At 36.1% G+C, this 25,942-nt stretch overlaps 1 protein-coding gene across 7 annotated transcripts in view; it reads right to left on the bottom strand.

The window, feature by feature from the left end:
* The window catches only part of PIGN (phosphatidylinositol glycan anchor biosynthesis class N), a 106,201-nt gene that overhangs the window by 70,045 nt on the left and 10,214 nt on the right, over positions 1-25,942 (bottom strand). For 3 of the 7 annotated variants that reach the window (XM_046025661.1, XM_046025665.1, XM_046025658.1), the window contains 12 exons: positions 23,058-23,183; positions 22,031-22,283; positions 19,587-19,708; positions 19,017-19,115; positions 16,969-17,075; positions 11,997-12,121; positions 10,183-10,313; positions 9,169-9,285; positions 8,379-8,419; positions 5,003-5,062; positions 2,959-3,051; positions 1,975-2,030 (listed from right to left, as the gene is read on the bottom strand). In XM_046025661.1, the coding sequence (XP_045881617.1) occupies positions 1,975-2,030; positions 2,959-3,051; positions 5,003-5,062; positions 8,379-8,419; positions 9,169-9,285; positions 10,183-10,313; positions 11,997-12,121; positions 16,969-17,075; positions 19,017-19,115; positions 19,587-19,708; positions 22,031-22,251 (1,172 nt within the window). In that variant the 5' untranslated portion in view covers positions 22,252-22,283; positions 23,058-23,183. The remainder of the gene's footprint in view (positions 1-1,974; positions 2,031-2,958; positions 3,052-5,002; positions 5,063-8,378; positions 8,420-9,168; positions 9,286-10,182; positions 10,314-11,996; positions 12,122-16,968; positions 17,076-19,016; positions 19,116-19,586; positions 19,709-22,030; positions 22,284-23,057; positions 23,184-25,942) is intronic. The other 4 variants (XM_046025663.1, XM_046025662.1, XM_046025659.1 and 1 more) reach the window with 2 other exon arrangements.

Raw genomic sequence — 25,942 nt, forward strand, 5'->3', positions numbered from 1 at the left:
GTCCTTTTCGAATGGTAGAAACTAAGTCTTGCTTCCAATGTCCTATGTATTTTCTGCATATTTCTTGTTCATTTATTTTATTATGCTCTGACTGTACCACTGCACTACAGATAAACAGATGCATAAGACATGTCTATGAGATAAGATGGGGCAAGTTCCAATCAGTACAGACTTGGTTTATAGTCTTTATAAGTACATGTAATAATCTTACAATTAGGGACACTCTCCAAAGGTAATTCTACTTTTGATACATATTATATAATATTTAGGGTAATTAATTTCATATGATCATAAGTTGCAAAGCCCTAATTTTGCTTGTTTTTTTAAAAATTTTTTAAAAGATTTTATGTGTTTATTTGACAGACAGAGATCACAAGCAGACAGAGGCAGGCAGAGAGAGAGAGAGGGAAGCAGACTCCCTGCTGAGCAGAGAGCCCGATGTGGGGCTCGATCCCAGGACCCCGAGATCATGACCTGAGCTGAAGGCAGAGGCTTACTTAACCCACTGAGCCACCCATATGGCCCTTGTTTGTTTTTTTTTTAATCTTCTATTCACACAAATACACACACACAAAGTCCAGGAGGTAATCACATTATTCAGAGAGTAAGGCAATACTTAAGCCTTTCTAGTTTATGAATACCACACTAGCACTACAGAAGTTGTCAAAAATAACCAATGAAGGGGCGCCTGGGTGGCTCAGTGGGTTAAGCCTCTGCCTTCAGCTCAGGTCATGATCTCAGGGTCTCTGGGATCGAGCCCCGTATCGGGCTCTCTGCTTGGCAGGGAGCCTGCTTCCTCCCCTCTCTGGCTGCTGCTCTGCCTACTTGTAATCTCTCTCTCTCTCTCTCTCTCTATCTGTAAAAAATAAAAAAAAAAAAATAAAAAAAAAAATAACCAATGAAGTCATTCAAATGCATTCCGAACACCCACATTTCATTTGTATTTTGGTCAAGACCAAATCCTTCATAATTAAATGCAAATCCTTACTAATTGAAAATGACCCTTGAGGAGGAACAAAGAAGGCTGAATAAAGCACCCCACTTCACCTCAGAAGTGCGGAGCCAGGGTTGTGACTCATATCTTCCCTCTACTAATCCAAGGAAGACAGATCTAGGACAGCAAAATCCTGCTGCCCACAAAGGCTGCTCTCCTCTTTACCCATCCAATAGTTATCAAGGTCTCCCAGAATTGTATCATGGGCTTTTTCTTGTCACTTTCTAAGTTCTCCTAGGGCCTCCTACATGTGCAACAGTTAACACCACCATGCTGATATCTCCAATCTACGCAAACAACTTTCATCTCTATGTAGGGATCCAAGTCCCTAAGTCGTTACATAAATTTTATTTCTAACTAATTTCCAATTAGTTGTAACGAATTAATTGATATCTTTGATGTAGGTTAAACTCAGAAGCATTCATTCTTGCCCATAAAACCATCTCATCTTTCTTTCTACAACCCATAATGGTAATACCACCTTCTAATCAACCAAACCAAGACTCCCCACACCTTCCCAGGCAGGCCCTGTTCAATGATCTTAATGTCTCCCACATCTCTCCGGGCTCCTTTATCTCCTTTATTAGTCATTCAGAAGGATCTGGCAACTGGCCCATTATTTACAAAAATAATAGAAGAGGCTTTTGTTTTGGAGTCTGTACTAATATAAACAAAAAAGACAAAGTTTCTAAGTATTCTATCCTGTCAGTAGTACTCAAACTCATTAAAAAATTCCTTCTAGGGGGCGGCTGGGTGGCTCAGTGGGTTAAAGCCTCTGCCTTCGGGTCGGGTCATGATCTCAGGGTCCTGGGATTGAGCTCCACATAGGACTCTTTGCTTCTCGGAGAGCCTGCTTCCTCCTCTCTCTCTGCCTGTCTCTCTGCCTACTTGTGATCTGTCTGTCAAATAAATGAATAAAATCTAAAAAAAAATTCAAAAAAAAATTCCTTCTACAAGTTAATAAAAAATATGAGACTTACTTAAATGGTGTGAAAAAAAATGGTAAAATAGCTTCTTTTTTCTGGGTCATTTTCACCTGGGAACCAGATAGAAAAATATTTTAATGTATTATAAATGAGAAAAAAATTAGTTTCATTTTGAAATACAAACATCCATTAAAATGTCTCATTGGGGATACTTATTCCTTTGAAACTAAATGGAATTTTATGTTACTACATTACTCCATAAATATTTAAACAGAAATTTCAATTATCATACTATCACAATAACCTGAGAATTAATCATACCAAGCTTCTTGCAAAATAACATATTGTAATGTAATTAATACTTGCAAGCTTGCAAAATAACATATTGTAATTAATACTTCTTTTACTCTTAGAAAACAAAACAAGCTGCATTAACAGTATTAAGGATAACAAAGTTTCCTTGAAATTGTCACTCCTTTACTTAGCTTAATGTGTATGGTAATGTACATGAAATGACAACAAATGTTGCAATCTCGGGGCACCTGGGTGGCTCAGTGGGTTAAGCCTCTGCCTTCAGCTCAGGTCATGATCTCAGGGTCCTGGGATCGAGCCCCGCATCGGGCTCTCTGCTCAGCGGGGAGCCTGCTTCCTCCTGTCTCTCTGCCTGCCTCTCTGCTTACTTGTGACCTCTGTCTGTCAAATAAATAAATAAAATCTTAAAAAAAAAAATGTTGCAATCTCTACTACTACTTCTGTAGGGCAAATTCCAATCAACAGAGCTGGAGTGTTGTCTTTATAAGCATATGTGATAGTCTTACAATTAGAGATATTTATCAAAGGTAATTTTACACCTCAAACTCATTCATGGAATGTGTACCTCACAAATGTTAAACTTTATGACACTAGTCAAATACACAAAATTTAAAGATAATAAACTATAGAAAATAATTTCTTAAAACACAGAATCAAATATTTTCACTTAATATATTTGGTTTTAAAGCTGTAGTAGTATCCATCATTGTGTGTGTCTTATTTTACCTTGAATTGTTCAAGAATCTGCATTGCATTTGTAAACATGCTCTCTGCCCTGAAGAGATCAGTGTTGTTAAGATAATCTACAGGAAGGATACCCTGTAAAAAATAAACATTGGTTTAATATTAGTATTAATATTATTAGCATACTATTATTAGTATTAATAGCTCAGGCTATTCTTATAAAACAAAATAGACTTATAAAGGAAACACTAAAGACAAGACAGGTAGATGAATAACTTACTGAAATAATTAAGCAAAATATAATTTTAAAAATCATAATTGAGGGCGCCTGGGTGGCTCAGTGGGTTAAAGCCTCTGCCTTCGGCTCAGGTCATGATCCCAGGGTCCTGGGATCAAGCCCCACATCGGGCTCTCTGCTCAGTGGGGAGCCTGCTTCCTCCTCTCTCTCTCTCTCTCTCTCTGCCTGCCTCTCTACCTGCTTGTGATCTCTGCCTGTCAAATAAATAAAATCTTTAAAAAAAAATCGTAATTGAAAAATGTTCTATTATTTTTTCTATAAAGTAGATATAATAAGTTGTATAAAGCAAAGAGATGAAACAGGTTCAGTAAAACCCAGTATCTATCGAAAGACTACTGTGTGCTAGGAAGTGAACGAAATGCTTTGCACACATGAAAAATCACTATGGTGGGCCACAACCAGTATACTTAAGAGGGATAAAAAGGCCTAATAAGAAAATTGAGAGTATACCATGCACAGTAAGAGTAAAGACTGTTCTGTGAAACTTTTTTTTCAGTTACACGCATACACTCATAAGTATGACTATAAGGATCATTATCTCAGAGTTCTGAGTTAGATGACTTCTTTTTTTTTATGATTTTATGTATTCACTTGACAGAGATCAAAATAGGCAGAGAGAAAGAAGCAGCCTCCCCACGGAGCAGAGAGCCCCACAAAGGGCTTGATCCCAGGACCCCTGGACCATGACCTGAGCTGAAGGCAGAGGCCCCAGCCCACTGAGCCATCCAGGCACACCAACATAATTTTTTCTTAAGTTTCATTTGAAGAGCTAAAAGAATGGCTGGTTGGAATGTATATTTTGGCTTTTCAGCATCCAGTTCCCATTCTTTACAGCATTACCATTCTATGTTTAGAAATCTTCCCCACTGTGGAATTTAAGAAACAAAACAGATGAAAACAGGGGAAGGGAAGGAAAACCAAAATAAGATTAAAAACAGAGAGAGAGACAAGCCATAAGAGACTCAACTAGAGAGAACAAACTGAGGGTTTTGAAGGGGCATTGGAGGGGATGGTTTAACTGGGTGATGGGCATTAAGGAGGGCACTTGTGATGAGCACTGGGTGTTACATGTACGTGATGAACCACTAAATTCTACTCCGGAATCTAATACTACACCATATGTTAACTAACTTGAATTTAAATAAAATTCTTGGAAGAAAAAAAAAAATTCTCCCCCACTGGATATAATATACTAGGTTTCTGATGGAGTCCCACCTTCCTTTACTGAAGGGTAGTCAAATAAGGCCAGCCCACTCAAATGGTAAGCACTAGAATTTGACTCTTGGGAGTCAAGGAACAAAAGGTACGACAGGTATAATACTCTTCTCCCCTAGTGATGGTGCCCTGGAGGCAACTGTTTGGTTCTTTCTTCCAAGTCTCTGCAGTTCTCTTAGTTCCTGTTCATTTCTAAGCCTGGTTTTTGAGTACCCCTTTGATTCAACAACCCAGCAATATCTTTTTAATAAATCTCCTTTAAATGGATTAAGTTTCTGCTGCTTGTAATAAAAATTTATTTATATATTTTTATCAATTATAACTGAAATATAAAGATAAATCTGTACACATTTTAGAAAATAAAAAATTTTAAAGAAAAACTATTAAACCAGTGCTCCATGTTGTAGGTTATATAATACACACACTTATGAGGTATTATTATATACTTAGAAAGAGAGGGAAATACAGTTTTAAATGCAACCAAAGATTATTCAGAAAGACATAAAAAAGTAAATTTTACTGTACACTAACTTTTTTTTTTCTGAGAGTTGATAAAAAAATTTTACTCCTTACCACTGAATTAAGGGGAAAGGGAACTCCAATGAGAGAAGCCATCAGTGGTGCAACATCAGCCTACAAACAGAAAAAGTTCAATTCTACTAAGTTCACAGACACTAATAAATTAAATAATTTTTTTAAGATTTTATTTATTTATTTGACACAGAGAGAGAGATCACAAGTAGGCAGAGAGGCAAGCAGAGAGACAGAGAGAGAAAGGAAGGGAAGCAGGTTCCCTGCTGAGCAGAGAGCCCGATGTGGGGCTCGATCCCAGGACCCTGGGATCATGACCTGAGCCGAAGGCAGAGGCTTTAACCCACTGAGCCACCCAGGCGCCCCAAGAAAATTAAATAATTTAATGCAACTATATTTTGGACTATAATCATGATGTTCATTATAATCTATTACCTTCAAACATTTAACATACAATAAATATCAGCTCCAAAAATATCATTTATTACAGCTATATCAACGTATAAAAAAATAAATCTGAAAGAGCCCCAAATGTAAAACATGCTAAAACAAAAAGTTACCTACCCTGATAGTTAAGAACTTGACTACTTTACATAGCAGTTTTTCAGTATTATGAAAAGGATGCCTTCACTAGATAAAAAGTAAATAGTAATAGTAGGCGCCAACTCCAGAAAAGTATATTCTCAACTAAAGAAAAAGTATACACCAGAAGGTTCGGCCAGCCACTAAAGTCCAGAAATGATATAACCCCCCAGCTTCCCAGAGAGTTGTTTGTGCCCCTACCTCCACTTCCCCGACTCCCCATCTCTCCTCAGCCCACTCCAACTTCCTTTATGACCCCCTTCACCCATCCCAAAGACCACTCCTTAGAAAACTAACATTCGCTGTTTTTCTAAATCTGATTGACTGTTTTTATATTAGTTCTTATAATTTTTCAGGCAGTAAAGTGCTTAGATGTCAGAATATCCAGTTCCAAATCCTTGCCTGCAATCTCTGAGACCTTGGGCAGGTTAACTTATCATTTATTTACTTATTTCCTTATTGTTTATTTATTTAAAAAAAAAACTGTCCCTTACAGAGTTATGGCATAATTAAATGAGATTAAATTTATAAAGTACCTGGCACATAATAATCATGCAATAAATGGTAGCTACAAATGCTGTTGTGGTTATTTTAATTACTTGGCCTCTCAGCAGCACTGGGTAGACCATTCCCTTCTTGGCTTCTGTACCACCACACTCCACTGAGTATCTTCAATTTCACTGTGGCTCTTTTCCAGATACCATCTCTAGTTCCCCATTTAAAGTTGGAGTTTGGTCCCAGACTCTCAATGCTTCTCACTCTTTACCATCTGGACTCTCTTTATGAAGTACCAACCCAGAGAAAATTGGAAAACTCCAATGGCCTCTAATCACCTTCACCCAGAGTCCCCTGTTGGCCTCTTCTAATCTCTTCTCCATGCTGCAGCATGAGAAATCCTTTCCCAAAAGGATAGATTATATCACTCTCTAAGCTTCAAATACTTCAAGGTCTTCTCCAAGCTTGAGGATTAAGTCCATAGGCCCATAAGACCCATGGGGTCTAACCCCTACCCAGACATCATACCACAGTCCCGGTTGTTCTATGCTGTGATCCTTTAATGTGCCATGTATCCTCTTACCAGAGCTCTGTGTACATGATGCTGCCTCTGCCTGGAAAGGGAGAGGGAGTATCATATGCCTGATAACTCCTACTTATTCTTCAGTCTCAGCTCAATCCTCAATGTCTCAAGAAGACTTTGTTGACCGTACCGTCTACCAGATACATCCACTCTATACTCTCCTGGCTTCACAGTCCTCTTTTGTAGTACTTAGCATAGCTGTCATTTTACATTTATTTGTATAATAATTTGGTTACTCTCTGTTCTCACCCCAAACTGTAAGCTTCCCAGGGCAGGAATTTTGTCTGCTTTTACTCATCATTATATCCCTTACACATGTTTAATGCTAATGTCTACACAATGTTTAAACACACTATAGACACATATCAATGTTGGTGGAAGGAATGAATAAAGAAATTCTCATCTAATGTAGATTTGAAGTAGGAGCATTCAGAGAGCAATAACTGAATCTATATTTAGTTTTAAATTATAATCTGGTCTGGCTATAAGTAAAACATGTTTTATGATCTTCAAGATATTCCCTACTCCTCTGATGGAGATTTTTATTACAAATTAATTAAGTTGCTATTCTAATTTTATATATTTCCATTTATTTGGGTGATATGCAGCCATCCTGACAGAAAAGACCATTCTTTTTTTTTTTTTCCATTTTATTTATTTTTTCAGCGTAACAGTATTCATTCTTTTTGCACAACACCCAGTGCTCCATGCAAAACGTGCCCTCCCCATTACCCACCACCTGTTCCCCCAACCTCCCACCCCTGACCCTTCAAAACCCTCAGGTTGTTTTTCAGAGTCCATAGTCTCTTATGGTTCGCCTCCCCTTCCAAATTTTTTTTTTTTTTTAATAAACATATAATGTATTTTTATCCCCAGGGGTACAGGTCTGGGAGGTGGGATTGGGAGAGGGGGAGGGGGCTATGGACATTGGGGAGGGTAAGTGCTATCGTGAGTGCTGTGAAGAAAAGACCATTCTTAATATGCTGATAGAGAACAGGCTTCTGCAATCATAGGCCTGAAAATGAGATGCTGAACTTTGGTTTATCCACTATAAGAAATGCTGGCTTTTGAGGTGACCTGGAGAAGGTAAAATATTCCTACCACCTTGGAGGCCATATACCAATAATGCCATGCCTTCTACAAACAGTGAAAACGGTTGTTTACAGAGCATATCTTCAACAATGAAAATTCCATGCTTCATATTTATACAGAATGTTACCGGTCTAACTTGATTAGGTTGGCCATGTATTTTCCTATAATCTAAGGTTTCTAGCTAAGTTATCTATATTTCGTCATCTTTTTTCCATTGCATTTGTAAGCATCCTGGGTAGAATTAAAATATGTGTTAATAAAAAAAGAAATGGTAACTCACATACTAGAAGGAAAAAACCCATAATAGGGTTTTATTATTTATTAGCTCTATGCTTAAAGCAACTAAGCAAGGCAACCATGACAAGAAATCATAGAAATTGAACAGGCATGCAGATTTCAATTTACATAATAATTCTTTAATTAGCCAACGTTATTTGGAGGGAGCCTTCTTTCAGTTTTACTTGAAGCTTTTTTATTTTGCCAGAAGAAAGATTAGTTGAGTTAAAATATTTGCACTAGAAGGATTTCCCTTGGTAATTGAAATGTTTGGAACAATCCTTTATCATCATTATTATTAATACTGTTTTTCAGATTTTTTTTTTTTTGGTCTAAACTTCTTATAGGAGATAAAATTAAACTTGAAAGTGATTAAATTGAACTGAATACCTGATGGATATCTTGCCTTTTCCAGTTCTCTAATTTCCATTCTGAAACACAATTAGATACAAGAGCTGGTGTTAAGACTTAAAAAAATAATAATAGTTTCATTATTAAGAGAGATCAAGGCATAATGCCCAACTAAAGTACTGGGAAAATCTATTTTAAGCCAACTATGAATAAAAAGGGCACTTAAACAGGCAGAGCTGTATATTTTTAAAACTAAAATTTTAAAAGAATAGCTTTAAAATAAATATTTGGATGTTTTCTATGATGATTTATTAAACTTTTAAAATGCTTATTTGCAGACATTGTTTCAAAACATCAAAAGGCCAAGGAAGGGAAGATGGAAGTAAAACGCACAATGATAACAGCTGTCAGCGTGACTACAACTAATGACAGTCCTGCTCCAGGGAGTAATTAACGCGATTGATAGTCTGTTAGTCAACCCAAGCCTTTCTTTTTTCTCAAATGGCAGTTGCTTGCAAAATACTTAAAACTGTAGCTGTGATGTTCCAATGTCACTAATCCAAAATGTTAAAATACTACAGTGAGTTATTATTAAAATCACCTTCAGAGATCTCATTCCCCTATTTTCCTATATATAAATTCAGAAATTTCATTAGTCATCAAAACAAATGATGAGAGACCATGTCTTGATTTAATGATTTTAAGATATATTACCAAAAGTATTCTAAAATATTTTTTATATAACTTGAAAAGTAATCTTTTAAAGTTAAACTTTGGTTTTATTTTAAATTGTTATATTTATAAAAACAATAAAGATAAATGTTTATACCTTTCAAAAATGCATCATCAAATTTCTGCGCTGATACTTTTTGGGGATACTTGATTCCAGCTCCCCAAGTGACAAACGGAGTTAAAGTCTCTGAAGGATGACCAGCGCCATGGAAACCTACAAATAAGACTCCAAGATTAAGAAGACAAGCAAGAACTTACAACTAAATATTTTTTTAAATACTTAATTTTAAAGAGTTGATCGATATGTGATTCTTCTAGCCACTACACTACCAAATGCTTACAACTCTTCATTAGTTAGTTTTAAAATATTCCTAAAGCAAGTCAGAGCATCCACAACGAACAGACCAAAAACAAACAAAACAAAACGAAAAACAAAAAGAGTATCTGTTGATTGGTTGAAAGCAGAAGAAGAATATCCACAACAAGACTTGGAGGAGATGCCTCTAGAGCAGCTCCGTGTAGGGCGAGCAGGCAGTCAAGGCCAGATCTGTTCTGGAGAGGACGGCAAAACCTCTTTGATGAGATTGTTCCAGGCCAGACTGGATGGTATAGCCAAAGGGCCTTTATAGAGTGGTACCAGCTTGCTAGAATCCTGTACTGTGATTTGGGGACCCACACCTCATCTCTGCCTTATTGTGTTCTCTGTGCACACACTGTGTTTGCCTTGGGAATCTCACAGGGAGGACAAGCTCATCTAGGGGAGACTTTCAGGAGCCCAAGGGTCCCTGGTGATACCACTTTAACCTCACCCTGTTTGCCGTCACTTACAGTTACCTCTAGGAAGAGAAATAATAGGATAGATACTTTTTGTTTTCTTCTCCACACTGTCCTCTAATTTCTCATTTAAATGAGAATATATTCCTTTTGTAGTAGAAGAAAGATTCCTTACATAAGACGAGGTTTTTTTACATTAATACATTAAGCAGATAATTGTGTGCTAGACACTTTGCATATACTGACATCTAATCCTTTTCAACATTACAAGATACCTGCAAGCTATGTTTACCACTACTTTAATCATAAAGTACATGTTGTTTAAAGCCAGACTAACCCCAGTCTGTCATCCCATGGTCAGAGGTAAAGATAAATGCCGTTTTCCCATCATTTCCATAAAAATGTTCAAGCATGGACACAATTTCTTTTATTCCGTCATCAACTACTTTAATGTTGTCCTTATATTCCCTGTTTAAAAAGATAAAGAAGAACAAATTAAATTACAATAATTTGGAAAACCCAAATTTCTTCAACGTCAAATTACATCTAAAGTTGGTAACTCCTAAGATATTTAATTTTTTAAATTTTTTATTTAAATTCATCAATTAGTCAACATAGAGTATATCACTCCCAAAACACTTTTTTAAAGACTTTACTCATTTTTTTGTAAGAGAGTGAGAGAGAGAAAGAGAGAGCACACACAAGCAGGAGCAGCAGCAGACAGAGGGAGAAGTAGACTCCCCCTTGAGCAGGGAGCCCAACGTGGGACTCGATCCCAGGATCCCAGGATCATGACCTGAGCTGAAGGCAGACATTTAACTAACTGAGCCACCAGCAGTCCCTCCTAAAATACTTTTAGACTTCATCATTAATATTTTAAAATCAGAGCTCTTGAGATTGTTAAAAATTCTCTCTCTAAAACTATTCTCTCTCTCTTTTTTTTAAGATTTTATTTGACAGAGATCACAAGTAGGCAGTGAGACAGGCAGAGAGAGAGAGGAGGAAGCAGGTTCCCTGCCAAGCAGAGCGCCTGATGCAGGGCTTGATCCCAGGACCTTGAGATCATGACCTGAGCTGAAGGCAGAGGCTTAACCCACTGAGCCATCTAGGCGCCCCTATTCTCTCCTTTTAAAGAAGCAAAAGAATATGAAATAGTTTTCAGAAATAGTTTAAAAGAATAACCCCCTATACTAGCAAATATATTTCAATGAATGCTTCTTACATCTCAAATGTATCATGACTTACAAGTTCATGTCTCTTATAATGCAATCTATATTGTTCTTGTTGTATTAATAGGTAAGTATCACTGTTTCAAGTATAAAATGTTTCCATCCCTTAGAGTGTTTGTGACATAAAACGTTAACATAACATGCTAAATAAATTATATTTAAGCACTCCATTCAGTTGAACAGGTGGCTTTGGTATGAGCTCTATCACTTAAAACAGTCCATCATGTTCAAGAAGGGGGGAGCGTGAGGTATTCATTCCTGGCAGCTAATCAATAGGCTTTAGAGTTGCAGTTAGATTTATCTAAACCAAATTCTAAGTAGAGAATAGAAGTATAGCATGGATTCTTCCTCTTATGGTCTACAAAACTGAGAAAAATATTTGCTGTTCTATACCAGAGTGCTACTGAAATACAGTACACAAAACTTTATACATTTGCTAGATAAAATACTGATTAAATGGAACACACAAAGAATAGCTAATTACATCTTTTCGGGATATAAATATTAACACCATATAAATGCTTTCCCCCCCTCAAGTTTTCCTTAAATATTTCTAAAACATATGGTTTTTCTCCTGTCTCGATAAATCAAGACTATGGAATATAAGTAACATGATAACTACAAAAATATTATAATACTTTTTTAAAAAAAGATTTTATTTCTTTATTTGACAGAGAGAGAGAGAGCACATGCAGGGGGAGCAGCAGGCAGAGAAAGAGGTAGAAGAAGCAGGCTTCCCGCTGAGCAGGGAGCCCGACGCAGGGCTGATCCCAGAACCCTGAGTTCATGACCTGAGCCGAAGGCAGATGCCTAACCAATTGAGCCACCTAGGTGCCCCCCCCCAAATTATCATACTTTAAAAGTTTAAACAGAATAGCTAAGTCCCTCAAAAACACAAAATTAAACACAGCATTAAAATTACCTCGATGTTGGCCGATGAGCATGTCCATTTGTATCTATTCCTAACAAATGTAAGAAAAATACTATTTTTTCTTCATTTACTTTAGAAAACAAAGATTGGTTGTTTCTGGCAGCATGAAAGAATTCCTATATGTAACAAATCAGTTAAAGAAATTTAGTTCATTTGTTTTATTTAAAAAATAATTCTGATAAAAACATTTAATTACATTTATATATAACAACAAAATTAAACTCTCTTATTTTGTTTAAATTTGTCCTCAGGACCTACCAATACAATGTTCTCATTGTCGGTTCAGGCATCAACATTTGAATAATGAGTGAGCTATTTTCTGGGCTAGAAGCAGGCCAAGAAAAGGTTATAGAAGGGGGATCTCAATTTAATGAAGATCTCATAAGCACTGAATAAAATGCAGCAGGTTGAAGAAATATTTTGACAAGATCCAAGCGAAACAGACAACATTTTAGGAACATTTTATCATTTTTAAATATTTTGGGGGCTGGACTACTTCTTGCTGTCCTGTCTAGACTACCATCCTAGTCCAACGAGTCCAACCATAACTGCTCACTCGGGACATTGTGCATACTTCCGAACATTCTCCTCCGCCCAAGACTAGAATCTGTTCTTCACACTGTGTGACGGAAAAATGCCCTAACAATAAAATATGGGTCAAAAATTACTATATTAATTTCATAATGATAAGCTGGATTCAAAACATCCTAAGAAAAAGGATTAAATTGCTACTTACATACACATGAACATGTAAACAACTACCTGTGGGGAATACTTTCAAATTACTTTAGATAAGTCAACAGGCTAGGCCAAGATACATAATTATTGTTCATATAAATGTCTCTAACCATATAATAGATGGTAACTTTAACAGAAGCTATTTAATTGTCCAATACAAGTCTGAAGTACTTCTTGGAATAATTCTTCATTATTACAAATATTAAAAAATACAAATGGTGCCATTAGAGAAACCTGCTATTAAAAAATAGAAGTAAATTAAAAAACACTATATGTAACCTGCTACCACCCTCCTTAAAAGCATAAAACTGTTCCCTAGTTTTCATATACATTCTACTCAGCCCCTAAGTTTTTTGTTTCGTTTTAAAGATTTTATTTATTTATCTGTGAGAGAGAAGGCACAGGGAGGCAGAATGGCAGGCAGAGGCAGAGGGAGAAGCAGGCTCTCTGCCGAGCAAGGAGCCCGATTGGGACTCGATCCCAAGACGCTGGGATCATGACCTGAGCCGAAGGCAACCGCTTAACTGACTAAGGCACCTAGGTGTCCCCCCTAAGAAGTCTTCAATCAAGATATATAAGTGGGAAGTTCTTCAAAAGAAAGGAGTTAAATTCTAATGATATAATTGAAAGCTGACAAAACCCCCCAAAACCTAGCAGCTTAAGTTAGAATTTGTTCCACGACTGGTAAAAAAAAATATTCCAGGTGTAGGAAGTGCTATTCATTCATATATGGACACAAGATCTGGGAAGCTATGAAATACTAATCTTGTAGAGCTCAACCAGTTAGATTCCGATTGGTTTTTTAAAAGTTAGTCTTTTGGACACAAGAGGTGAAATATACCTGAAGCTACTTTCCCTTCTGTATTTAGTATGCTTGTGATCATCAGCCCCCACTTTTCCTCATCACCTTGGAAAGGCACTCATTCATTTCTACACTACAACAAATATTTGATATGCATCAAGGGAGACTACTAGATGACTATCCCAACCTGCACTCTCTTTTTCTGAGTAAAACCCTGTGATTTCACGAGACATGCCAATGCTCAACCTTAAAACCTACCTATCTCCCATCCTCTCATACAGCTAGATGTGCCTTAGTGGTTGTGGCCAATGAGATATAAATCAAGTATTTCAGTCAAAAGACTATGAAGACCTAAGGCTCCCTGAAATAAATATAATTTAGTATAGAAGGTAAATAGAAGTATAGAAATAAATATAATTTAGGAAAGAAGGTCCTTTCTGATTCCTTGCACTGTTGTCCTAAAACACTGAAATAATGGCATCTCTTGGAGATAAAACTCATGCTCAGAGGACAGAGGAGAAATTCAAGAGACCGGGTCTTAATGACACCATGGAACCATTACAACAGTCATGTACTGCAACAATCTTGGGCTGCCTACTTCTGGCATTACCTTTACTGAGATAAAAGTAAACTTTTAAGCTGAATTTTTTTCTTTATTACAAAGAACTTAACCTAATCTAAGCTAATACTTTTATCTCTGTACTAGACAATGCCTTGACAAGAACTGAGTTAACAGCACACCTGGGTGGCTCAGTGGGTTAAGCCTCTGCCTTCTGCTCAGGTCATAATCTCAGGGTTCTGGGATCGAGCCGGCATCAGGCTCTCTGCTCAGCAGGACGTCTGCTTCCCCCTCTCTCTCTGTCTGCCTCTCTGCCTACTTGTGATCTCTGTCTGTCAAATAAATAAATAAAATCTTTGGGGGAAAAAAAAGAACTGAGTTAACAATGAGGAAAAGTCAGTATCTCTACCAACAAGATGTATATAGAATTGAAGGGGGATATGCCAATGGTGTGGCATAATAAAGTAGTCAAGATAGAGGTATCAAGGGAATATAGAACAGGGTTGTCTAAGTCGAGCGGGAAGCAAAGGGAAGTCACAGAAGGCTTAATAAAGGAGATGGTTCACAAACAGCATTTTCTTTATTTTATTTATTTTTAAAGATTTTTATTGATTTATTTGAGACTGAGTGTGTGTGAGTGAGAGAGAGAGAGTACAAGCCATAGGGGAGAGACAGAGGGAGAAGCAGACTCCCTGCAGAGGGGCTCCACCCCAAGACCCCGGGATCATGATCCAAGCCAAGGCAGATGCTTACCTGACTGGGTCGTGCAGGCACCCCTGCACAGAGTTTTTAAAAAACAAACAGATTCAACACAAATGAAGCTTACGAACATGACGCTAAGTGAAATAAGCTACTCACAAAGGACAAACACAGCATGGTTCCATGTATATGAGCTATCTAGATACAAGACATAGACATATAGGTATAACTGCAAAGAAAGAGAAAGTAGAAGAGTAGTTGCCAGAGGCTGGGGGTGGCGTGGGGAACGGGGATTTGTTTAATGACCACAGACTTTCAGTCCTGCAAGACGAAAAAGTTCTGGAGAGTGGATGCACAGTGATGTGAAATACCTGACACTACCGAACCTGTGCGCTTAAAAATGGCTAAAATGGCCAATTTTATGTGATAGGGATTTTACCACATTAAAAAAAAAGTGAGTAGACATTAACATGAATTTGTTTCGCTTGGATTTAGCATGAGTCTCTGGCCCGGGCACAAGTCCCGGGAAGACCCCTGACTCCCTGTCTAGCCTCTTCTCAGATCTTGCTCCCAGCGAGTACTCCTGCCAACTTCACTTCCTTCGGTTCCTCAAATCTATTGTGCCGGCTCGTCCTTCAGTGTCCAAGATTTACATATACTGCTCTTCACTTGAAATATTCTTTTTCACGGGCAATCCAGGTCCAACCAACTTTGTCTCCTATACTTCTGAGATCACCTCAGAATTCTCAGAAAAGCCTTCCCCTAACTGTCTAGGAAACAATTTGCTAAGGGTATATTCTTAGTCCTTGTATTTTTCCTTCATACCATTACTCACTGCTGATGAGTTTGTGTTACTGTTATTACTATACATATAAACCACATTTTATGAAGTCTGGGCAAATCATTTTTCTGATGACTAACAGTGTTGAAATAAAGGAAAAAAGACATAAAATCAGGCCAGCCATAAGCTGTATCTGCCCATACACAAGGAATCAAATCCATGACTCTGGAGCATTTTTAGCTATGTATATGAAATTGAAGCCAAGTGCCTTTCAGAGATGCTAACATAAGTAGATGATATTAAGAAGTGATAATTAGCAAAGTAATATTCGTCAATTATTTCCTTAAAGAGATTTTACTTAACTTCAAGTTTTCCCTGTTGACAAAAGTGTATGTTAAATGAAAAAAGAAAAATTTCAGGAAGAAAGATCCTGATAAAGGAAATAGGGTTTATCAAAGAATGTATTGAACACTTAATTCCTGCTAAGCAAATACAAAGAAAAATGCAGACATACACTGAGGAATATATTTACAAACTAACCAACAAAAATGACTATATCATGGAGCAGTCCACTGAATAATCAGCATAAAAGACACTACTGAAAAAAAGAAGAACCATTAAGTATCAATCAATGAGTGTTTCTTACAACAGACAATTTGTAAGTTGTAATATGTAAATAAGAAACAATGGACAGGAAGAAAGGAAGCCATTATCCACAAGTAAGATTTTCATACAATTTTTTAAAATTCTATTGGATTTTAGATTTCTAATTGGATTTTAGATTTCTAAATTCTATTGGATTCCTGGTGAAAACTGTGATAACTGTCACTATCAAATAGTCCAAACTAGTTTATTTCTTAGAGAAACTCATGGATATTTCGTTATGACTAATTTACTAATTTGTTTTTATCTTTCTCTAAAGTACAATTATTTTAAAAATCCTTTTATCAATATATTACATTTGAATAACATTTTCAAAAGCATTTTTCATACATCTTACATGATCTTACCACTATAAGAGATTATTGTATGGTCAAAGAATGATCAAGGTTTACCTAGGATTATTCAGCAAATAGGAATGAAATACAAGTTCCCTGAATTCCAATCTATGGAGCTCATTTAACTGTCATAAACATGGAATTTAAAAAAGTAATCTTTTTCAAATTATTTTTTAAAAACCTCCATTGTTTATTGTAGAATGTGTAATTTCATAGAATCTAGTCTTTTTAAAATAGTATGCTACAAAAAAAAATAGTATGCTACAAATATAGAACTTTCATGTTTATGCAAGTAGGAAAAATTAAGGTGTATTTACAACAAATTAGTGTCTAGTACTTTGGGTACAAATACATGTGCTGGAGATGATCAACTCAATAGCACTCACCTTCACATGATCAAACACCCAAGTATCCAGTTTTGTTACATCATGGGCACCAAAATCCTCACTTGCTGCATCATAGCTATATGTATAAATATGGTCTCCACCAACACCTGAAAAGGAAATTTGGGGAAAAAATTTTTTAACAAATATAACAAAATTATAATGGGAAAAAGAAAGGAGGAATAATGAACATTTTATTTCATGTGCCATGGACTATGACTTGTACTTTTTTCTTTTTTAAGATTTTATTTATTTATCTGACTGAGATCACAAGTAGTCAGAGAGGCAGGCAGACAGAGAGAGGGGGAAGCAGGGTCCCTGCTGAGCAGAGAGCCCGATGCGAGGCTCTACACACCACAAAAATAAACACCAAAGTCTGTCTCCGTGTACAGATTAAACTCTTCAAAAATTTGTCTGTCTTGGAACACTACAACCTAAAATAGATGAAGTCATTTGGTACTTTGCAAAGCAAGAAGAAAATTCAAAAATTTCCCTTATCTTATTCATAAAATGTGTATTTTTCTCAATATAAGGGAATAAATATTGTCTATTGTTAAATTCTTTGAAGGAGTCAACAAATATATTAATCTTACACACTTACAAGATCTAATTAAGAATCTAATCAATTGGGGCGCCTGGGTGGCTCAGTGGGTTAAGCCGCTGCCTTCAGCTCAGGTCATGATCTCAGGGTCCTGGGATCGAGTCCCACATAAGGCTCTCTGCTCGGCAGGGAGCCTGCTTCCCTCTCTCTCTCTCTCTGCCTGCCTCTCTGCCTACTTGTGATCTCTCTCTCTCGCTGTCAAATAAATAAATAAAATCTTTAAAAAAAAAAAAAAAGAATCTAATCAATTTAGTGAATTGCTGAGATAGGCTTTTACAGGTCACGAGGAAGAGATATAACAAAGTAATAACAATCTCTTATAACAGCAATGCAGTTCCAAAGACAGAACCACCGCTCAGCCATTCCACTTTCCACATCCTAAGTACAGATGAGTGAGTCTGTTGGTTACCATGAACGGAACATTCTTATGGGATTGTTTCTGATTCAGGTGTTAGTCTTATATCTTATCAGCTACAGCCAGAAACAAGAAGGTAAGCTTGGTGAATCATAGCAACTTAATCTACCCTCACCACCACCAGTCCCCCCAAAAGCTAAACTGCTTTCCAAAGAAAGGAATGTGTGTGTGTGTGTGTGTGTGTGTGTATGGCAAATAGTTTGAAGTTTTTACTATGGCCTATATAATTATGTTCTATGAATATCATATGTAAAATTCTGAATATATATTTTGCTTTCAGGACATATAATAATATTCAATAGTGCCAATTATTAAGACTTATGGCTAAGTATAATGTTACAAAACCTTTTTATTAAGTGAAATGACCACTCATTCAACTCTTACTAAAAAGCATTGAATTACACAAAATTCAAATGGAATCCAATAATTTCAGTAAAATAATATTAACGAATTTTATAATCAGTCGACAGAAACAAACAGAACAAATCCAAATGGCATTATCTTGAATATATGAAAATAGGAATTATAAGTTATAGCATTTAAATCTTTATGCGAATATCTACAAACTTAATAAATTATCAAAGTAAGATGAAGCAGACATCACCACCATCATAATGAAAAATTATGTGATAAGCACATAGCTAAATATTTCACAGGAATTATCTAATTTGCCTAAAAACAAACCTATGAGATAGAAATTATTATTATCATCACATTTTACAAAAGGCAAATTGAAGTTCAGAGAAGTCATCTAACTTGTCCAGGATTATCAGTGGTTAAATGTAAGAGCCATATACCACTTCATTGAGTTCAAGATACTAACAACTATATGATGTGCCAATATTTCAAGTACAATTAAAAGAAAAAATCAAATGGACATGTCAATCCATTGTAATATATGTTCCTATGCAGAGATGTTAAATATGTAAAAACGGGTATCTCAAAAATCAATAAAATACAGTAAGTAATATACAAAAATTACCACACTGATTTATTACATTACCACCTGAGGAAAATATAATCAATGACTCTTACCTTTGGCGAACATAGTCAAGATATCTGGGCTTCCCCAGCTCCATGTGTACTTGCTTTCATTAATAAGAGAATCAAATCCCACAGGATTTTCCTTCCATCCTTCAGGTCATTGAAAAAAAAGCAAATAGTAACAACAGTAACATATATATGGTGAAGTATTAGTACAGCCTCTAAAGAAGTATTCTTCAAATAGTAATAATGAGAATTAATTACAGAACAAATGGAAAACTCGTAACAGACTTTATGTTACATGTATTATACCATTTTTTAAAAAAAGCTTACAATAGATAATTTACTTCTTACTAAACCAAAGAATCGCTTTTGAACCTTTGAGAGTTAACATTGAGGAAAACCATGGATCCATCCAGATTGTTTCAGTAGCACAGAATGATAAAAGAACAAAACTTAATTCTTGAATCAACACCAGCATGTGTTTATGAGTAAAGCAAGCTAAAATACTTGCCAAAAGTATGCCAAAACACACACACTTTGTGTCATAATTCAGTGTTAAAGAAGCGGTATATATGCAATATGTTTATTGTATAATAAAGTTGTCCACATAGATAATACCTTTGGCAACTGCACTGACATCTTCATAAAACCCAGCTATCAGGGCTACGTGACCTGGCCGAGACTCAGTTGGCACGCGTGTATGAGATATCCCCCAGCTGCCTTCATGCATTATGATATTCCTAAAAGATATTATAGATCAATAGCACAGACTTTGAGTAAATCCTATTAGAGTGTTAGAAAAACAAGATTATTACAGAAGGAATCAAAACCAAACACTGAGTCACAATTTTACAAGCAGAGGAATCTTTCTGATCCCAGCTGAGCCCAGTCCCAGTCCTCCAACTAGCCGGATTCAGCAGCATAAATGAGCTTAGGCGAGACAAAGAACCATCTGGCCACAACACCGAACTATGAGTCAAAATACACGATTTTTGTATAAAGCCACGAAGTATTCAGATGGTTTGTTACATAAGAAACAACTGACATACACAATATTGTTCTATAAATGTCAAATTTTACCGGGTGTGATGGGGTATTGCAGTAGTGTAGGAGAAAAGTCCTTGTTTTTACATGATACACGCTTAAGTGTTTAGTGGTGAAGTGTCATGAGATGTCTCCTTCAAATTAGTCAGAAAAAGAATAATTAAAAATTTAAGCCTGTGTGTGTAAGTGTGCATGTGTACTGAGAGAGTGGATGCAAATATGAAAACAATAAAAAACTGTTCAATCTAGGATAAGGTATACAGATTTCATCATATAATCCTTTCAATTTCTGTATTGGAAAATTCTCAAAATAAAAAAATGAAAGGAGGGGAAACAGCTAGACTCCTAATTAGGAGTTAAATTACATTCCTAAATTTGAGACTAAACAGGCAAAAGCTTTCTTTTGCTAAAATGTATCAATATCCTTTGCAATGAAAGCGAAGAACTGACTAGCAATGCCAAGGCACGTGAGAAAGCAGCAGAGCAACAAGCTATCAAACAATGACTGCATCAGTAACAGCTTCCAGGGGTGATGCTTGCGGCCCCAAAGGGTACCTGAGTACTGGTTTAGATATTTAGATAATAAAGAGTAAAGACACTCTTTATTACTGACTTACCTCATCCTAAAACCAATTTTGGTAAAATGCATGCATAATAAGTAGAAGTTTGAAAACCAGTGAACCACTTGTTATGGGAGAAATATTTTTTAACTTCTTCAGTTATTTAACGAAAACTGAACTTCACTGTGAAGAAGGAGGTATAAAGAAATTCGGATATCTCTGTTTAAAAACGTTTTGATCAGTTCAGATCATATTTTTTAAAAACCGAAGTGAAGAACAAATAAAACCTTTCACAAACAGGTTTAAAAGAAACTAGAAGATTCTTGAATGTAAAAACATGATAGCATACAGCACAAGGCACATGAACTACGCAAGCTCTTGGCCTGCTACCCACCAGCCAAAGGAGAAATAAGTGCTACCAGGAAAGCTGACCTTCTCTCTAACAACCAGTATACTTTGTTCTTAATTTGCAATGAACTATATTTCTCTCCTTTCTGTGACAGCTAAGAAATTCCTCCAAATATATTACCCCAATTTTAAATTATTTGTAGAAATTATGTGACAAATTTTTGTGACCCGAACTTAACTCTGGTTTGCTCTTATTTTCCTACTCATATTTTTCCGCTGCCCTGTGTTGGTCACTTAATTACTTTTATCCTTTAATATGGTATGCATTTCTTTGAGCCACCACAAATTTCTGGAAATTCAACAGAATTCCAAGTTCATTCATTCTTCTAGCAGTCAACAAATATTTAATTGCCTACTGTGTTCTAAGAACTGGAAATAAAGTAGTATACAAAACAGAGGCCCAGCTTGCATAGAACCTGCTCGTGCCAAGTACTATAAAGAAAACAAACACAGTAAAGGATAAAAGTAATGATGGTAGGTGAGAACAGGAGAAAATGGAATACTTTAGATAAATTTCCACTTGAATTTGAGTTTTAATCTCTCTATACCAGCATGAAGAAGGGCTTTTGAGGGACTTGTCACTAATCAGAAAAATAGCAATTATTTGTAGGAGCCTCATAAGTTTAAAAAAATTAAACATTTCTTTTCAAAGCCACTTCATAAAATCTGAAATCACAATTAACAGTGACATAACCTTAGAAGGGCTTTATGTATTTTATAAGTCTGTTTTCAGTTGAACTCTATTTTTTAGTTAAACAGCACTATAATTAGCAATTCATTAATATTTATGTTTGTCATTATTTTAAAAATGTTAACAAGTTTATTTTATAAGAAAAAGAGGGTCAGGTTTGGGAAATTAGGACAAGTTAAGCCAAGCAGCTAAGGTCATACCTAACTCCTAGGAGGAAATAAATTTGTTAATCCATAAGACAAAAGCAGATGTATATGTGCCCTATTCTCTTTCCCATCATCACTTCTGTGTCCAACATGAGATAAAAGTGTCAAGATAACACTTTCCAGAAAGGTCTTTGTATCAGTTGACATGCTTACCTAATAAATGGTGCTCTAGGATTTCCATTTTCATCGAATTCATAAAGTGCATCTGCCCGCAGGCCATCAGCAACAAACAGTACTAATCTTTTTGCTGGAGGAGGTAATGGTGTAAACTGAGGAGTCATTCCATGAACCAAAGGAGATGTAAAATAAATATCAAAGATGGAGCCGAAGAACACAAAATGTACAAGCAATCCCAAAATAAAGAAGAGCAGCATATCCAGTGTAACTAATTAATCTTCAAGAAAAACTGAAAGAGGGAACAAAATTAAATTAAATTTGGGTAAACCTTAATGAAATTATATATATTTTCACATATTTTGATGACTGCATATACGCTGAACATATATTTTAAAATTTTACCTAATTTACAACTTCACTTTCATTTATGATAGCAATAAACATTATTTAATGAGGTAATACTGAATTAAATACATGATAAAATACGCTCACACAAAAAGAGAAAGTTCAAGTGTAATACCCAATTAATACCACTAAACTATTTATAATAAATTTAAGAGTATACTAAGCTCATAAAAACTAACATAGGGTCAAAAACAAATATATAAATGAGTCCTAAAATGGGTCAGGGTCCAGTCAAATCAAATCCTATATAAAATAGAAAATATAATTCACGGTGGTCTTGGTTGTCCATAGGACACCATTAATACTCCTGTAATTTAACATTACTTCAAGTCTGAGGGTTAGGGTTAAGGTTTTTTTTTTTTTTTTTACTTTTGGTTATCGGCTCAGGAGACTTCTAGATAGTCCTGACAGATTATATGCATTTTTGTCCATTTAAATAACTTACAGGAAGGAAAAGGTAGTTAAATACCATGTGTTTCAAAAAATGTACACTCATTAAAGGAAGACTTTTAGTTCCCTGAACCAACGAAAGTGCAAGTTATATTCACGAGTTCAATTAAAATGCTCTTGCATATATTCTGTACATAATGTTGTGTGGAGTACAAGAGAGAAACCAAGAAGACATAGTCACAGATCTGATAAACTTACACATACTTACAGAAGGAAAACTAAGCAACATGAAACATTTAAATATTGTATGACAATATGCCATTAACCGCCAAGATCAAGTCCATGGGAATGCTTTTCAAGCCAGTCTATAATTTACTTTTGTTGGTGAATATCCCTGCAGATTAAAAACAACAAAATACTCTTAACTTGTCTTTTTGTAATATAACTAACATTGCTTACACACAGTGACGCCTGGCTGAAAAACACCAAAGATGAAGTAATTTTAATTACAGACACATTTTATTCTTCCTGTCCTGAAGAATTATATCATGGGAGGAAAGGGTGGCCAAATAAACTAGCAAACAAACAAACAAAAAACCAAAACCTTTTCAAAGTTAAGCACATCATTAAAAAGAATGTAAAATAAAGTAAATGGCCAAGTTATGGGCCACTTTTTTCCCGAGAGATTTAAGAGTCAAATAAGGATCCACAAAGTATAAAAGTTCCTTAGTGAGTAGATGCTATTCTGCAACCTAAGGCAAAACTCTCAGAATATTCTGCTTTTTCTAGTATACATGAGCTTCAACTACATAGCAAGCATTACCTTAATAATCGTATTCTGAATATAAAAATAAAACAATCACAGGGTGCCTGGGTGGCAAAGGCTTGGTTTTGGCTCAGGCTGTGATCTCAGAGTTGTGGAACTGAGCCCCACACTGGGCTCCAAGCTCCGTGCACAGAGGCTGCTTGAGACTCTCCTTCCCTCTCCCTCTGCCCCTACCCCTGTACTCTCTCTCTAAAATGAATGAATAAATCTTTAAAAAATAAAAAAAATTGAAAAGTTAAACAGCCCCTGTGGTAAGTTTGGAAAATAAAGAAAAATTACTTACGATTTTACCACCTAAAGAAAAATCTTTTACATTTCTTAGTTTTTATCTAATCTACATTTTTTTTATTTTTTTTTTTTAAAGATTTTATTTATTTATTTGACAGAGAGAGAGATCACAAGTAGGCAGAGAGGCAGGCAGAGAGAGAGGAGGAAGCAGGCTCCCTGCGGAGCAGAGAGCCCGATGCGGGGCTCGATCCCAGGACCCTGAGATCATGACCTGAGCCGAAGGCAGCGGCTTAATCCACTGAGCCACCCAGGCGCCCCTCTAATCTACATTTTTATAAAGGCTCACAATTTCATGTATTGATTTTTTCTTTATCATACATGAACTTTTTTTTTTTTAAACTTCTCACACATCATTTACCATCAACACGCTCTATCCAATGGGCATAACTTAATTTTCCTGATCACTTCCACACTGGTAAACACGGAGTTGTTTTCCCTTTTTTCATTATTAAAAATGTCAACATGATTAATTTAAATTTTAATGTAATTTTTATGCTAACTTTTAGACATGTCACATTACGTGTTTAACTGAGCACCTGGGTGGCTCAGTTGTTGAGCGTCTGCCTTTAGTTCAGGTCATGATCTCAGGGTCCCAAGATCAAGCCCCACCATCAGGTTACTTGCTCAGTGAAAGGTCTGCTTCTCCCTCTCCCTCTGCCCCATACTGTGCTCTCTCTCTCTCTCTCTCAAACAAAATCTTAAAAAAAAAGAAAAAAGAGGGGCGCCTGGGTGGCTCAGTGGGTTAAAGCCTCTGCCTTCAGCTCAGGTCATGATCTCAGGTTCCTGGGATCGAGCCCCGCATCGGGCTCTCTGCTCAGCAGAGAGCCTGCTTCCCCCTCTCTCTCTGCCTGCCTCTCTGCATACTTGTGATTTCTGTCTGTCAAATAAATAAATAAAATCTTAAAAAAAAAAAAGAAAAAATAATTGAGGTAATATGTGTAAAATATGCAAAAGAGTGCCTACTACAGTCAGTACTCATTAACTATTGGCTAATATTATTATTTCTGATGTACATGAAGTTGGATTGATCATGTGAGAAAAATTTGTTTGCCACCCGTGTTGACTTTAAAAATCTGATCTAATGGATGTAAATCTCTTAGAGAAACCAAATCTCAAACTTTGTTTTATACTAAAGCATCAACTTTAGCATAATTGCTCTACTGCTATTTTCCTTAGCTATATGGTTTTGTTTTGTTTGTTTGTCTGTTTAATTCTGGTAAGAACACTTAACATGGGAGTTCTACCCTTTATCTATTTCCAGTGCACAATACAGTACTGATAATGGTAGACTGTACAGGAGATGTCTAGAACTTACTCATCTTGGGTACCTGAGATTTTATAGCTGCTGAACAACAACTCCCATTTCTCCTCCCCCACCAGACCCTGGCAGCCATCATTCTACAATCTGCTTCTGTGAGTCTGACTCTCTTAGGTATCTCACATAGGAAGAACCATGCAATATTTGTTTTTCTCTGATTGCTTACTTCAGCTAGTATAATGTCCTCCAGGCCAGAAACGTCTGATAGCCCCAGTTGCTCCATATATTTGCCAAAAATATTTGGTACTGTAGCCTATTTAATTTTGCTTTTTCTGTATGTGGGAACGTACTTGTAACCTACTGTGGTTTTGATTTACATTTCTCTGATAACCAATGGTGTCAAACAACTTTTCATGTGTTTAATGGACATATTTTTTTAATACTCTCTTTTTTCCCCCTCGTTTTTCTTGTTCAGTGTTTTCCAAAGAGGAGTACTTTTCAATTTTGGTTAAGCTCAATTAATTTTTCTTTTAGTTACCTATTTTGTGTCCTACATAAGGAATTTTTATAAACGATAGCACTTACTTTAAATACAGATTTTTAATACTTGTTATTTGAAAATAATTTCAAGCTGAGAAAAAAGTTGCAAGCATAATGGTACAAAAACCTACATATCCTTTAGCCACATACATCTATGCTAACATTTGTTTCCTTTGTCATTTTTCCTCTTGCCTCTCCTGTCCCTGCTTTGTCTATCTTACCCCTCATGTCTTCCTTACCC

The sequence above is a fragment of the Meles meles genome, chromosome 12 (genome assembly GCF_922984935.1).
Source record: "Meles meles chromosome 12, mMelMel3.1 paternal haplotype, whole genome shotgun sequence".
In the NCBI taxonomy this organism is placed as follows: Eukaryota; Metazoa; Chordata; class Mammalia; order Carnivora; family Mustelidae; genus Meles; species Meles meles.